Source organism: Phyllopteryx taeniolatus, chromosome 1, assembly GCF_024500385.1.
Source record: "Phyllopteryx taeniolatus isolate TA_2022b chromosome 1, UOR_Ptae_1.2, whole genome shotgun sequence".
Classification (NCBI taxonomy): Eukaryota; Metazoa; Chordata; class Actinopteri; order Syngnathiformes; family Syngnathidae; genus Phyllopteryx; species Phyllopteryx taeniolatus.
In genome coordinates, this window is record NC_084502.1 from 29,228,586 (window position 1) to 29,243,725 (window position 15,140).

General features: G+C 41.4%; 1 protein-coding gene across 1 annotated transcript; it reads right to left on the reverse strand.

Moving 5' to 3' along the window:
* Positions 1–21: 21 nt before the first annotated feature.
* On the reverse strand, positions 22–5,582 carry LOC133465447 (uncharacterized). The gene is made up of 3 exons (XM_061748286.1): positions 5,498–5,582; positions 241–1,181; positions 22–28 (listed from the first exon to the last, which is right to left on the reverse strand). The coding sequence occupies exons 1-3, from the start codon at positions 5,564–5,566 to the stop codon at positions 22–24; spliced, it is 1,017 nt and encodes a 338-aa protein (XP_061604270.1). The 5' UTR covers positions 5,567–5,582.
* Positions 5,583–15,140: the final 9,558 nt, after the last annotated feature.

Below are 15,140 nucleotides of genomic sequence, written 5' to 3' on the forward strand. Positions count from 1 at the left end.
GTTATTTTGGGGGTTCCCTGGTTATTTGCTGATATAGTTGCAGGAGGAAAAAAAACGTCTTTTAGGCATTGCTCCTCACCAGCCAATATCCCATATTGCAACTGGGCTCGAACATCTAATTTGGACTGGAACCCATTTAATGAGCCTTTCATTTTATTGGCAGAAAGATCCAAAGGTATTTGATGCACTTTTCTGTCCATTGATGTCCTTGCAGGTGACAGACACTTCTCAGGAGTGCACTGTTCTGGGCTAGAGTCAATGTGTCGACTGCCGCTGGTTTGTCTCAGGGAGTCTAGTTCAGAACTAAGGCTGCCAGTGTTGATGGGAGAAATCCCAGAAAGTTCAGCTGACAATGCGGTGCTCCTCTTTGAAGTCTTTTTAGCGTCTACTGTTGTCGGAACTGGAAGCAACACTGAGACAGAAGCTGGAACTGAATTATTTACTGGATCACAAGCAGAGCTATTGCTGCTGGAAGGACCAGTCTTGGTTGAAGTGAAGAGCCAGGACTTTGCACTACTTTTGTTAAGATGACACTCATCAAAGTGAAAAGCAGATGATAGGGGCTCCTGGTGGAAAGAGGTGCTGAAGGCAGATGGTTCTTGATGTACCAGAGGTCCCTGCAATGTGTGCAGCTGTGTGAGAGCAGCTGGGGTGGACGCATGCATTCTGAAGTGAGGTTCCAATTGGGAAGAAACACATGCAGGAATGTATGAGGGTACGTAGAAGAGTCTGTCTTCAGGTGAGCTGCTTTCTGTACCGGATAAGCACAGAGACTGGTATGCTAACTGCTGGTATATGAATGGGGAAGACTGGGACAGGAATGAGGCCTTATACGCCATGTCGAGAAAGGGGTACATGGTTGCATCAGTGTTAGGACTGATCCAAGGGAGTTTCAGGAAGCTATTGATACTATTGAGGCCCAAATCCAGAGCCTTGTCATTGGATGTGACTATGCCTCCAGCTGCAGGCACAACGAGTGCTTTCTGCAGCTCTGGTGATGAATTCTTGGAAAATCCATAAGCAGGTGGGAGAGATGTGCCAGGTCCGGCCTGATCTGTTGAGATAGCATGTATACCTGGAGGGAAAACACTGTTGCTTAGGAGTTTTTTTTCCACCAGAGACTTGGATTCTAAACTGACGGAGGCTAGAGGGTCCATCCAGAAAGCTGTGCTGGCATCCACCTGCAACATACATGAGAGTCTAGTCATGATGAGAAGAGATTGCACAGCAACTACTCAAGCAGCAGTAAATAAACAGATTACCTTACACATCACAACAATTAAACTGAAGATTAATTGTGGTTGTCATGATCTGTGTTTTTGTTGACTTTGTTTTGATTAGATTTAGTTTTTGTTTCAAGGTATGTTATGTTTTCCCTGTCCCTTTTTCATCTCATGTCTACTCATTAGGTTTTTGTCCCTACCTGTTTTCATCAGTTCTGCTCCTTGTATCTACCAATCAGCTTGAGTTTGAGTTCGAGTTGATTTCTTTCAGTCTGTGTCAGTTCATTGTTGTTGTTGCAAGTCACGTTGCCTGAGTCACGTCATGTTTCTGGTCGTAGTGTGTCTATTCCCTGTGTTTGTTTGTTACTGTGAATTTAGTTTTTTTTTTTTTGGGGGGGGGACTTTGTTTATTGAGTATTTAGAATTTTCCACGAGCCTTGTTTGCCCCTGGTGACTAAATACCTAAATACCTGCTCCCCTGTCTTGTCTCCCTGCTTGTCTCCCACCATTTGCCTCCACACCAACACCATGAAAACCCAATTGTGACACTGGTCTAGTTTTGTTTGTCAGTACTACTGAAAGGTGAATTAGTTTGATTAATGCATGTATATAAATGCCTTGTAAGCAAGCTGATCATTTGAAAGGTTGCGTGTCTGTCTTTCACTAAACATTAAGTTTGAATGAAAGTGGCTACGCTGGCAACACATTTGAATTTGTCATTTGAATGAACCCTCTTGGATTGTGCAAGTAATCCTTTGAGCTCAGTTGTTGGGGCTTTACGGCCCGGGTAGGATCACACAAGGCAAACGGGTCCTAGTAGATGAGGGACCAGATAAAGCACAGCTCCAGACACTCTTCATCTTTATTTTGCCAAGTATGTCAAAAACACTCAAGGAATTTGTCTCCGGTAGTTGGAGCCTCTCTAGTACGACAACAGACAGTCAAAAGACAGATAATACTTTTGAGACAAAGACATTGGGAACCACAGTGACTGAGCAATAAAAGGTTGCTAGATGCTAGTAATCTAGTAATGCTGGTACCATTTTTTTGTTTTGACAATTGTGCAAAAAGATGCAGACTCCTCTAGCAATTATAGCAGTTTAAATGACGAATACAGCAATAGTCCGGTGCAATGACCATTGTGCAAAGGGCGCCGAGACTGCAAGAAATGTATGCAGTTTAAAGTGACTAGTAGTGCGATAATCTGGGACAATGTCGATTGTGCAAATGTTGCAGATACTCCTCAGTCAGTGTGCAAGTGGTGCAGATGCTACTCAGGCACATGAGTGGCGAGTACTGGTCAACAACAGACATGCAAATAGTGTAGCGTGGCGAGACTACTACAGTGAGTGCACGAGTAATGAATAATTGGCCCGACAGAAATGTGACAACAAATTGAAGACAGAAAATTGGCAGCATGTTGCAATGGAATTGTAAGACAACTGTTTAAGAAGTTAATGGCAAGAGGGAAGAAACTGTTGGAATGTCTGCTTGTTTTAGTTGGCATTGTTCGGTAGCGCCTGCCCGAGGGAAGGAGCTGGAAGAGCTGGTGACCAGGATGTGGAGGGTACAAGAGGAATTTGTACGCTCTTGTCTTAGTTCTGGCAGCGTGCAAGTCCTCAAGGGTTGGTAGGGGGGGCACCGACAATCTTTTCAGCAGTTTTGATTGTCCATTCCAGTCGGAGTTTGTCCTTTTTTGTAGCAGCACCAAACAGACTGTGATGGAAGAACACAGGACTGATTTGATGACTGCTGTGTAGAACTGACTCAACAGCTCCTGTGGCAGGCTGTGTTTCCTCAGAAGCCGCAGGAACTACATCCTCTGCTGAAGGTGATCACCCTGAACTGGTCGCAAGTCTGTCACAGGGCAAATATTGACACGGACAACCATTTGCACTCACATTCACACTGTCACTGAGTGGGAACTGAACCTAAACTGCCTGCACCAAAGTCAGGCAAGTGTACCACTACACTATCAGTGACTCCTAATTTTACCCCCCAAAAAAATACATCCATCCATCCATTTTCTGAGCCGCTTCTCCTCACTAGGGTCGCGGGCGTGCTGGAGCCTATCCCAGCTGTCATCGGGCGAGAGGCGGGGTACACCTTGAACTGTACGCCAGCCGATCGCAGAGCACATATAAACAAACAACCATTCGCGCGCACATTCACACCTATGGGCAATTTAGAGTCTTCAATCAACCTACCATGCATGTTTTGGGGATGTGGGAGGAAACCGGATTGCCCGGACAAAACCCACGCAGGCACGGGGGGAACATGCAAACTCCAGACAGGTGGGGCCAGGATTTGAACCCCGGTCCTCAGAACTGTGAGGCAGACGCTCTGACCAGTCGTCCAACGTCCTGCCATTTTAATATATATAATATTTAATTAATATGTATATTCTGTATTGACTAGATATTTAATATATTTTAAAATCATGTTTATTTTATCCAAACAAATTTGATAAGTGCATTGAACCTTTATAAGAAAACTAGGCCGCTGATCCAAATTTTTGCACCGTCAAAGCAAATCATCAAGGGGGGTTGGCTGAGTTTATTGCCCCTTCAAAACCGATCAATAGTACGTTTTCAGTTATTCTATGAAAATGCTATGCTATGACTTACTTTTTTCACTTTATTTCTAAAGTGGCATTAAACAGACCTGTCACAAATAAGAATTTGCATCCAGCAGTGCTGCTATTACTAATTGAGTATTCTACTGACAATTGTATTGGAATAATCAAGTATCGGGATAAAATATATTTTTGCTTGGTTAAAGTGTAATTGTGAATACACATGCGAAAATGAGACATTTCACTTAATAATTAACGACCAATTGGTTTCCTCTTTTAGATAATCAACAGTATTTTGCTTAAATTCACAATGTGCATAAAGCAGGAAACTGCATTTTCTTGTCTCCAAACATTCCCATTCAAACACAAATAGCTATAGATTTCAGTTTAAACTTGGCATTTCTTGTGAGTATCAAAAACATAAGGCATTAATTTAAAAAAAAAAAAAAAGGAACACAAGTTTGTCAACTCGTTATAAAGGTACAATTTTATCCGACTGTGGTATCTCACTTGGACCACTTGGGAGCACTATGTGTCACATTACGTTGCAAAAAGAGGCGAAAATAAAAAGACACGAAGAACAACGTAGTTTCATGTTGAGTAGATGCTCGCTATGTGCTGATCGATTGGTAAATAAAGTGAATTAAAAAAAGAAATACAGTTCAAGACTGATTCTTGAGAACACAACACTGATTAAACCAGACTGTAATGTACAGGAAGCCCAGACAGCGCACGGCCGGCCCGCCGTGTAACTATTTGCTTGATCGCGCACAAAGCTAGCTGCTAACGAAAACAAGCATTCGTGACGTCAAGCCGCGCGATTCCCACAATGCAATGTGGATTGTTTATTTAATTGTTTTTGCAATAATTGACGTTCTTATTGTTACGTTAAATGTCATTGTCGTTTCTGTGTATGTTAACAGTGGTTCTTGGAATGTATACCTTATTTAACTGTCACATTTATTACTGATTTATGTATGGCAGGTCAGTAATATAATAATGGCATGGGGCGCTTTGACATTAAAAGTAATCATTAAGATATTTCTATTCTATTCTATTGTCACTTATCATATTCTTCTATATTAAAGCTGCAAGTTGCACATAGAGCTATCAAAAGAGAAAGCTACCAAGTGTTGTTTTTCCAGTGCTTTGGTCAAAGGAGCAATGGGTTCATGTCTAAGTGAAGTCACGAGTCGAGTTGCAAAGTTTTGTAACATATTGTCGAGTCTAAAGTCATCAAATTCAAATTGATTTCTGTTGACCTGAAAAATATTTGTCCAAACAAAAGAAATCTAAAACTTATCATCAAATTAAAAAGATGTCATGTTATGTATGACGTCCACCGCAGCAGACCACACTGACAAATGAACAATCCCAATCGACCTTGAATGAAGTTGAAATTTAGGTCGAAAAGCTATCAGAAATATTGGAGTAGAAATACCTGCAGCAGGAATGTCACAGACACCAGAAATAAAGGAGTCAAATATTATTATTAACAAGCTGCTGCATTTTTGACTCTTTCACTTTGTCCATGATGTAATTTAAAGTGCCACCCTTTGCCTCAGCCCGTGTGCCACCCCATCATCAAACGATTCTAGATCCGCCCCTGCAGAACGAGTAAACCTAAGTTCGAGCAACCCAACGACACTGAAAAGTTCCACGTTAACTTGACACAAATACAGTGAAATGTTCAACTCACCTTTTTGTCTTCGGCGGGGAACGTTTTATTTGTCTTTCCACGTGCCCAAGTAACCACGTATGTCGTCATCGCTGTCGCACGCGCACACGCACGCGCTCGTGTGTCCAAAAAGGAAGCGTCCAGTCCAACAGCATCGGCTTGCGCGAGTGTATTGTATTATAACAAATATTCCAACTTGATGATAATAATTTGAAGGGGGAAAAAATGCGGAGGTTTTTTTTTTTTTTTAATCAAGAATTGGAAAATCGTGTTGAGACTGTCGAAGAAAAGAATGCCAGGTTATGTCTGCGTGTGCACGTGTGCGCGTGCGCCGGTCCGCTCTTGCGCCTCACTTCACTCCGGCTTCTTTCGAGCGTCAAATATGTCCGTGCTACACTACGCTTCCGGCCTCTCTTTCAAAATAAACAGGATACGGCAACCAGAGGTGGCAAAATTACTCACATTAAGCAGGAAGAAGTACGGGGGGGAGAGACGAGATATACAGATGTAACGCCTAAAAGTACAAAATACAGAATCTGAAGTGCACTTGAATACAAAAATAAAAATGAAATTCGATTGCCGATTGTATACGGAGGTGGCAAAATACTCACACTCGGTATTAGCATAGCAGTACATGTGTAAAGAGAAAAAAAGAAAAAATCCTGCATTTACGAAATTAAAAGTAAGAAAAAAAAGTGCACACTGAAATATAATTGAGTACAAAGTAAAAATGAATTCGTATTGTCAATTACACATAAAGAGGTGTCAAAAGTACTCGGAGTCTGTACTTAAAGCAGAAATAGCGATACATGTGCAAAAAGAAGTAGAAAGTATAATGGAAGCATAAATTCATCTCCTTTACTTAAGTAAAAGTAAAAAAAATACAGACTGAAACCGACCTGCACTCGAGTAAAAATACATTTTTACCAGAGGTGGCAAAAGTACACGCAGTACTCAGATACTTGTGTAATAACATTGTGGTAAGTAGTCCTGATTCAACTATATCAACAATTAGTATTCAAATAACATTTAAGTTTATAGATTGAATTGTGAATTAAAAACTTTTTATTTTTATTTTTTTAAATTCAGGCGCCCGAGTGAGTATCTGTAACAGGGCTGTGCCAAACACAGCAAAATATAGGTTGGTTTATGACCTGATTATTCTTGAAAACAACAAAAAGTGAGTGTTTTTCCAACATGTTGGGTCCTAACGTTTCCTCCAACTCGAAAACTACGGTTTATAATATTTTTTTTAAAATAGAGTCTAAATGCTTGCGCGCACACAGTTCTGTACAGTGTATATAATTTTATTGCCAGACGCTAGCACCTCCATGTGGATTTATGGAGAATCACAGCGGGCGGCACTTGTAGCCACTTGCCAAATTAAAGTCATGAAGTTGTTTTTTTTTAAATTTATTTTATTTATTTTATTTTTTATTTTTTAGCTGGTCTCTGGGCAAGAGGTGGGGTACAAGCTGGACTGGTGGCCATAACATTTCAAATAATCCAGCCACAAAATACAAAAACATGCAGTTGTGTAAATATAGTTGTCCTGAGACAAAATGTAACTGTAGCGTTGGTAAAAGCGAATCCTAAATTGAATTTAAAATACCAAATAAATAGCTCTTGAGCAGCCCCCATATGGCATTTTTCTCTGGTCCCTCTCTCTTGATGACCAACCTATAAATCAAATATAACCAATAAAATAAGTTTTACATCTGCCTTTTGGTACGAATTCATTGATAGGTCATCCTTGTAATTTTGTAAATCTTTTGTTTTATCACAGCTGTATTTTAATGAGGATTAATTATGCTTTGAGGTTGTGACTCTCAACATAGACGTAACCCTGTTTGTAAAATATTTTAGCCATCTCGAGAAAGAGACACAAAAATGAGCTACATGACTTCGCAGAAACGACATGAAGCTAATTAATCTGCCTTTGCGTACGTCTAAGGTAAAGCCTGTGTTATATTTTTCATATTTTTTCCATGGTTCCAGCCATGATGGAGCGTCACTCAATCCAATGCAACCCTGTTACTCATATTCTTATATTAATATCAAAGTTTTTCTATTCTTATATAGCTAGGTTTGCTCTGAGCTAACTAGCATAGTACAGTAACTAACACAGCTAGCACGTACTGTTGAGCAAATTTCATTTGCTAGTTGCAAATCAGTTTTCCTCAACCATTTCATTACTATACAAAAAAATAGATGAATATTAAGATGAAATGTCACTCCCCCTACTTAATTCTAAAGGGTTTATTCAGCAATATTTTTGAAATCTGTTTTTCAAGTGCCTGAGTATGTGCAACAGGGTTGCGTCAAACACAGCCAAATATATATGACAAATAAAATATCTAATAAAAAGTGTACCGTTGATGGTTGAGCTGGCCAAATCAAATTATATTTATTTCTGGAAAACAACAAAAACATTATAAAATAAATGATCAATTTTTCAAAAAATGTTGATGCCTAAATTATCCTCCAACTATTTAATGATCCAACTAACTTTCAATTTTGCAGCTGTTTGGCTTTGTCTTTTTTCCATCTTGAATAATCTGTCGGTCGCTTGAAAATGATGGATTTTTGCCCAATCTTGCTTCCGAGCCATGAGCGAAGAAACGTATTATTTTACAATAATACAAATGATGCAAATTAGCTGCACTGTTACATCATGATCAGAGCGGCTTGCTCACAGAGACCTTTTCAGAAATATATTATATAACAATAATAATATTATTATTTATTAATAATAATAATAATATTTTTTTTACACATTATTGACCAATCTAAAATTTTGTAAATAGTTTGGTTCGCAAAACTGCAACTCAATTTCACTCGCATTATGTCTCCTCAAGATTGAAAGTAGAAATAGGAAATCCTTGATAGACAATAAAGAGTGGAAATACTGTCGTTAGGATAGATTAATTTGATTACAACATGTACCATTTTATAGTTTCAAGATTCCCACCATAACCACCATTTCCTTGATTTAACACACACTGGTAAATATAAAACCCATTTCAGTACGCATAGTGTCTACTAAAATGGAGTACAAAAACATTGCAGCACCTGCACAAATGAATGACATTTAATTTTGTGAATTCCAGGTCACTGAATGAAAAGTCATAAAATTTCAGGGTGAAAGAATGACATTTACAGTATTTTCATTGCAAAATGTCACATTTGACCCGTCAACATTAAATCAACCAGAGCAGGCAAACAAGTTGTCCGATTTTGAAGAGCAGCAGTAACTCTGCGTTCTGCCTTCTGACAGCACGAGGTGAGGGTCACGTGACTGACTGACACAGGCTACAGATGAACACGTGATACGAGAGAACAAACACATGGCCATCTGTTTGGAAGGTCCATAAATGCTGGAATTATTTGTTGTTTATGCTGCGGTGGTCAGTTTGCCTGCAGGGAGGTTCGATGGGGGCGTAGACTGATGCGTTGAGGGGGTCAGCTGGGCTGGACTGACACACCGGGGGAAGGTGGGGGTGGGGGCTGGGGGGTGATTTGTTGTACAAATTCTGAGGAGGTGGTGTTCTCCAGGGTCGGAAATTAGTTGGCTGACTGGAAGCAGATGTTGAGTTTGGTGACCTCATGACATCTTACAGGTTTTTCCTTCTCTGCTCATGCACTTGAAATGTTTAATTGTGTGAGCATGTGTGGGTGTGTGTATAAATATAACATGTGGTAGCTTCTGTGACATCACAAGGAGGAATCCTCAAACAGGCAACCACAACTACCCTAAACATATTAGCTAAATCAATGTGACCTTAACTGTACTTCAAGTACAGTTGTACTTTGTTTTAAGAGTTTAATTTCCTCTCTGACAAAGATCCTAATTCTTCTTCTTTTCCTTTCGGCTTGTCCCTTTAGGGGTCGCCACAGCTTGACATCCTTTTCCATGTAAGCCTATCTCCTGCATCCTCCTCTCGAACACCAACTGCCCTCATGTCTTCCCTCCGCCACCTCCAGCTCTGCTTCCTGTTGTCTCTTGAGTGCCACTGTCTCTAACCCGTACATCATGGCTGGCCTCACCACTGTTGTATAAACTTTGCCCTTCTTCCTAGCAGAGATTCTACTGGCACATAACACACCTGCCACCTTCCTCCACCCGTTCCAACCTGCTTGGACATGTTTCTTTACTTCCTTACCACACTCACCATTGCTCTGAAATGTTGACCCCAATTATTTAAAGTCCTCCACCCTTGCTATATCAGTCTAACCTCATCTGTCAGCCTATCCTTCACCAGTGCAGACAGGAAAGTCCTCAGGGTTGATTCCTGATGCAGTCCCACCTCCACCTTAAACTTCTGTTACAGCTAGATCACACCTCACCACTGTTCTGCTGGCCTCATTCATCCATTCATTCATCTTCCGTATTGCTTATCCTCAGAAGGGTCACGGACGTGCTGGAGCCAATCCCAGCTGACTCTGGGCGAGAGGCAGAGTACACCCTGAACTGGTCGCCAGCCAATCAATCAATGTGGGAGGAAACCGGAGTACCCGGAGAAAACCCACGCAGGCATGGGGAGAATATGCAAACTCCACACAGCCCTCATACATGTCCTGTGTTATTCTAACATACTTCTCTGCCACTCCAGACTTTCTCAGGCAGTACCACAGTTCCTCTCTGGGTACTCTGTCATAGGCTTTCTCTAGAGCTACAAAAACACAATGTAGCTCCTTCTGACCTTCTCTGGACTTTTCCATCAACATCCTCATGGCAAAAAAATGCATCTGTGGTACTCTTTCTAGGCATGAAACCATACTGTTGCTCGCAAATCCTCTTGTCCTAAGTCTAGCCTCCACTACTCCTTCCCATAACTTCATTGTGGGGCTCATCAACTTTATTCCTCTATAGTTCCCACAGCTCTGCACATCACCCTTGTTCTTAAAAATGGGGACCAGCACACTTTTCCTCTATTCCTCAGATATCTTCTCACCCGCTAGAATTCTGTTGAACAAGCTGGTAAAAACTCAACAGCCACCTCTGCTACATGCTTCCATACCTCCACAGGAATGTCATCAAGACCAACTGACTTTAATTTTTCATCATCTTTAATGCCTTTCTAACTTTCCCCTTACTGATCATTGCCACTTCCTGGTCCACCACACTTGCCTCTTGTACTCTCCCTTCTCTCTCATTTTCCCCATTCATCAACTTCTTTCCATCTGTCCAGCACACTACTGGCACCAGTCAACACATTTCCATCTCTATCCTTAATCACCCTAACCTGCTGCACATCCTTCCCATCTCTATCCCTCTGTCTGACCAACCTGTATAGATCCTTTTCTCCTTCTTCAGTGTCCAACCTGGCATATATGTCCTCATATGCTTCTTATTTGGCCTTTGCCACCTCTACCTTCGCCCTACGTCGCATCTCCATTTATTCCTTTCTCCCCCCCTCGGTCCTCTCAGTGTCCCACTTTTTCTTAGCTCACCTCTTTCCTTGTATGATTTCCTGTATTTGTTCCACTGCAAAGTCTCCTTCTCCCTTTTCCTACCAGAAGACACAGCAAGTAATCTCCTGCCTGTGTCTCTGATCACCTTGGCTGTAGTGGTCCAGTCTTCTGTCCACCGAGAGCCTGTCTCACCTCTTCCCGAAAAGCTGCACAACACTCGTCCTGTCTCAGCTTCCACCACATGGTTCTCTGCTCTGCCTTTGTCTTCTTGACCTTCCTCCCCACCATCAGAGTCATCTTACACACCACCATCCTATGCTGTCTAGCTACACTCTCCCCTACCACTACCCTACACTTTGTAACCTGCTTCCGATGACATTGTCTGCACAAGATGTAATCCCCCTGAGTGCTTCTAAATCCACTAGGTCACCCTATGTTCCTGCCTCTTCTGGAAAAAAGCATTCACTACAGCCCTTTACATCGTTTTTGCAAAGTCTAACACCATCTGTCCCTCCATGTTCCTTTCCTGGATGCCGAACTTACCCATCACTTCTTAGTCACCCCTATTTCCTGCCCCAACATGTCCATTAAAATCTGCACTATTCACGACGCTCTCTCTGTCTAGGTTTCAGAACTACTTTGTCTGGTTCCTTCCAGAATTTCTCTTTCACCCCTAGGTCACATCCTACCTGTGGGGCATAGCCGCGAATCAAATTATTCATAACACCCTCAATTTCAAGGTTCAGCCTCATCACTCGAGCTCATACTCTTTTCACCTCCAGGACATTTTTAGCTAACTCTTCCTTTAAAATAATCCCTACTCCATTCCCATCTACACCATGGTCAAATATTTTAAACCCTGCCCCTAAACTTCCAGCCTTACTGCCTTTCCACCTGGTCTCCTGGACACACAATATATCAACCTTTCTCCTAATCACCATGTCAACCAACTCCCAAGATTTTCCAGTCTTAGTCTCCACATTCAAAGTCCACACATTCAGTGATAGGCTCTGTGCTTTCCTCTTCTCTTTCTTCATAAGAGCCCACTTTCCACGTTTCTTCTTTGACCCACAATAGCTGAATTTCCGCCGGCGCCCTGCAGGTTAACACCGAATGTGGCGAATGTCGTTAACTCGGGCAAGGACCGAAACAGTATGGAATTCTTTGGATGAATGTTCATATTTTTTGGGCAAAGTTTTAAGCCAGATGCCCTTCCTGATGCAACACTCTGCATTTATCTGGGCTTAAGCCCAGTCTACAGTTTGCACTGGCTTGTGCCCCCCTTAGGGCTGCATTTGACAAAGATCGTCAGTCATATATAAAAATCTAATTTCCCCATTGAAATGCATTAAAATGGGATTAATCTGTTCCAGTTCCCTTCACAAACAAATGACCAACACACAAAACAAAGAAAATAATGAATATTTCATTCATTCATTCCTCTTCCGTATTGCTTATCCTCAGAAGGGTCAGGGGCATGCTGGAGCCTATCCCAGCTATCTTCGGGCGGGAGGCGGCTACACCCTGAACTGGTCACCAGCCAATCGCAGTTAACTCAAAGTGAATAATTTCAATGGGTTGCAGGCTTGATGCAGTTATTGCAAGTAAGGGTTATGGCACCAAATATTAAATGTTATTCACTTTTCAATTAATTTAATAATACCTGTTCCGATACTTTTGTTCACTTGAAAAGTGGGTGGCTTCAAACAAAAGGTGCTCTGTCCTGAGTTGTTTCACACATCTAGATGTAAATACCATGAAATAAACTTTTGTCCCATTTTTTAAAATTTTTTAAATATTTGTATTTACACTTCATGTCAGTTATGCTTTTAATAGAAAGCACAATAAAGTAATAGAAATACAGACACACTGGGCTTGGAACCATTATAAAACTATATAATTACGAATGTGTTATTACAGCTAACTAGTGCAAGTGACGAGTGTAAAGTGGTTTAAGTGCAAATATTTGTTGTGACTGAGCATGATGGTATGACTTGCTTAACCCAAGTAATGATTCAGCGAATTTAGTGGGGACTTGACTGGACTTGCTTTGTTTTGGCCACAGTAACTTGGGACTTGATTGAAACTTGAAGGTTAAGACTTGAGACTTACTTTTGACTTGCACGTACAGTATGTGACTTACCACCTCTGCTAATAATACATCATTTTACATAATAAAGCAGTGTTGTTGTTTTTTTTTTTTTTGCGGAAACCTGTTTGCGTTGTCCCCTTCTGGCAGTTCACGTGATGCCTTCAAGGACTTTTAGTTACATAACCAAGCACAGCTGCAGCCAGTTAACTGGCCAAATAAATGTTACAGCAGTGACACACGTGAGGCCTTGTCAGCACAAAACTGTAATGGCCATTTCTTGTTCCCATAAAATGTTTTCCACTTAGTTGTAGAGTCAACGTGTCGTTCGTTTTACCAGATGTATGACCTGAGATGTTAACAACCTCGTGTCAGCAGACCTGCACCTTCACTCCTCACAGGCTTCTGGCGGTGGAGCACCAACACCCCGAATGGCAACTGAGAGGGAAATTAGGAACACAAAAAGTCTGTGCGGGCCATTTCCAGGCAGTTCCCCTGACCAAGGTGCTGACACGAGATCTGGTTATGATCCCCGGGCGCTACACCCGCCACTGCTTCTCAGGAATGGGTTAAAAGCAGAGAACAAATTCTGTGGGGGCAAGTAAGGAAGGGATTAGTTATTGTACTTGAGTAAATTCGTCAGGTATCTGCAGAGAGGTGTCTTGAGATACAAATTCGTTCCATGACCACGCTCATAACTGAAAACACGTTTCTCAAATCTAATCCATTGAAAGGAATGGAAATGTCAATAATCTCTTCCAGCCTCCGCCCCAAAAAATTATGTTTTAATAAAGAAAATTGCTCTCTATAATATTGTGCTTTATTAAAAAAAATAGAGTGGTAACATAAAAAAAAACTGCTTGTGCAGCGTAATTTAATGCTTCAATTTAAATCAATGTGCTGTTCCTTCTGGTGTGCTCACCTTAGCCACCGGTCATACAAACAAATGACGAAACGTATTGGGTTGTTTTAAATGCAACGTGTAATTCTCTGTTTTGTTTATTTTGACATTAAATTGTAATAGTATATTATATATTACATTTGCCCCCTTTATTTCACAGCACGTCAGTACTCATTCATTAATTTTCCATACCGCTTATCCACACTAGGGTCGCAGGCGTGCTGGAGCCTATCCCAGCTGCTACTCTTTAATTTGTCAAAACAGTCTTTCAAAAAAAGTTTTTTTTTTTTTTTGGTTGAAAATTGTAAACCTCCCCCTCAAGTAAAGCAGTCGAATTCGTACTTCTACTTTTACCTGTCTTTTTTTTTTTTTTTTACCTATACTACTACTTAATAGACAGAGTGTGAGTAATTTTGCCACGGCCTGCACAGGTCATTTGCAGAGAGGTCGCCATTGCCAATCACGGGAGAGGTAATGACTGGCGCTCCGCTGGTGCTGTAATTGGTCTGATCTGCCGCAGGGTCGTCAGGAATGCTGCATGCCGCACCCGCAGCCAACACGCTTCGACAAGCATGAAGGAAGATGGCAGATTACATAACTGGGTTTGATGGGAAACAGTTTGCCAGCTCAAGGCTGCACGTCCTTTTAATGGCACCCCAAGGTACAGTTGCGGTGAAAGACTCACCACATGTCCACAAACCACCATTCAAGGACGTCAATAACTCAACAAGAAGCAGAAACTGTCTTCAATGGATGAATATGTTGTTTTGTTTTGTATTTGTGAAACAAAAGTTCACTTAGAGCTGAAAATTGAAGGATGCAAGGGCCTTTTTTGACATTCTCTTATAGACCTAATCCATTCATCCATCCAACCATTTCCATACCACTTGGGTCGCGGGCGTGCTGGGGCCTATCCTAGCTGACTCAGGGCGAGAGGCGAGGTACACGAGAGGCCAGTCAATCGCAGGGCACATATAAATAAGCAACCATTCACACTCACATTCACACCTATGGGCAATTTACAGTCTTCAATTAACCTACAATGCATGTTTTTTGAGGGAGAGATTTGGGAGGAAAGCGGAGTGCCCGGAGAAAACCCACGCAGGCACGGGAGCAGTGTTGCCACAGTTACCTTGAAAAAGTAACTTAGTTACTTGACTGATTAATTGAGGTTAAAAGTAACTCAGGTACTTTACTGATTATTTGATTTCCAAAGTAACTAAGTTTGAAAAAAGTAACTTTTTAGTTACTTTCGGCAG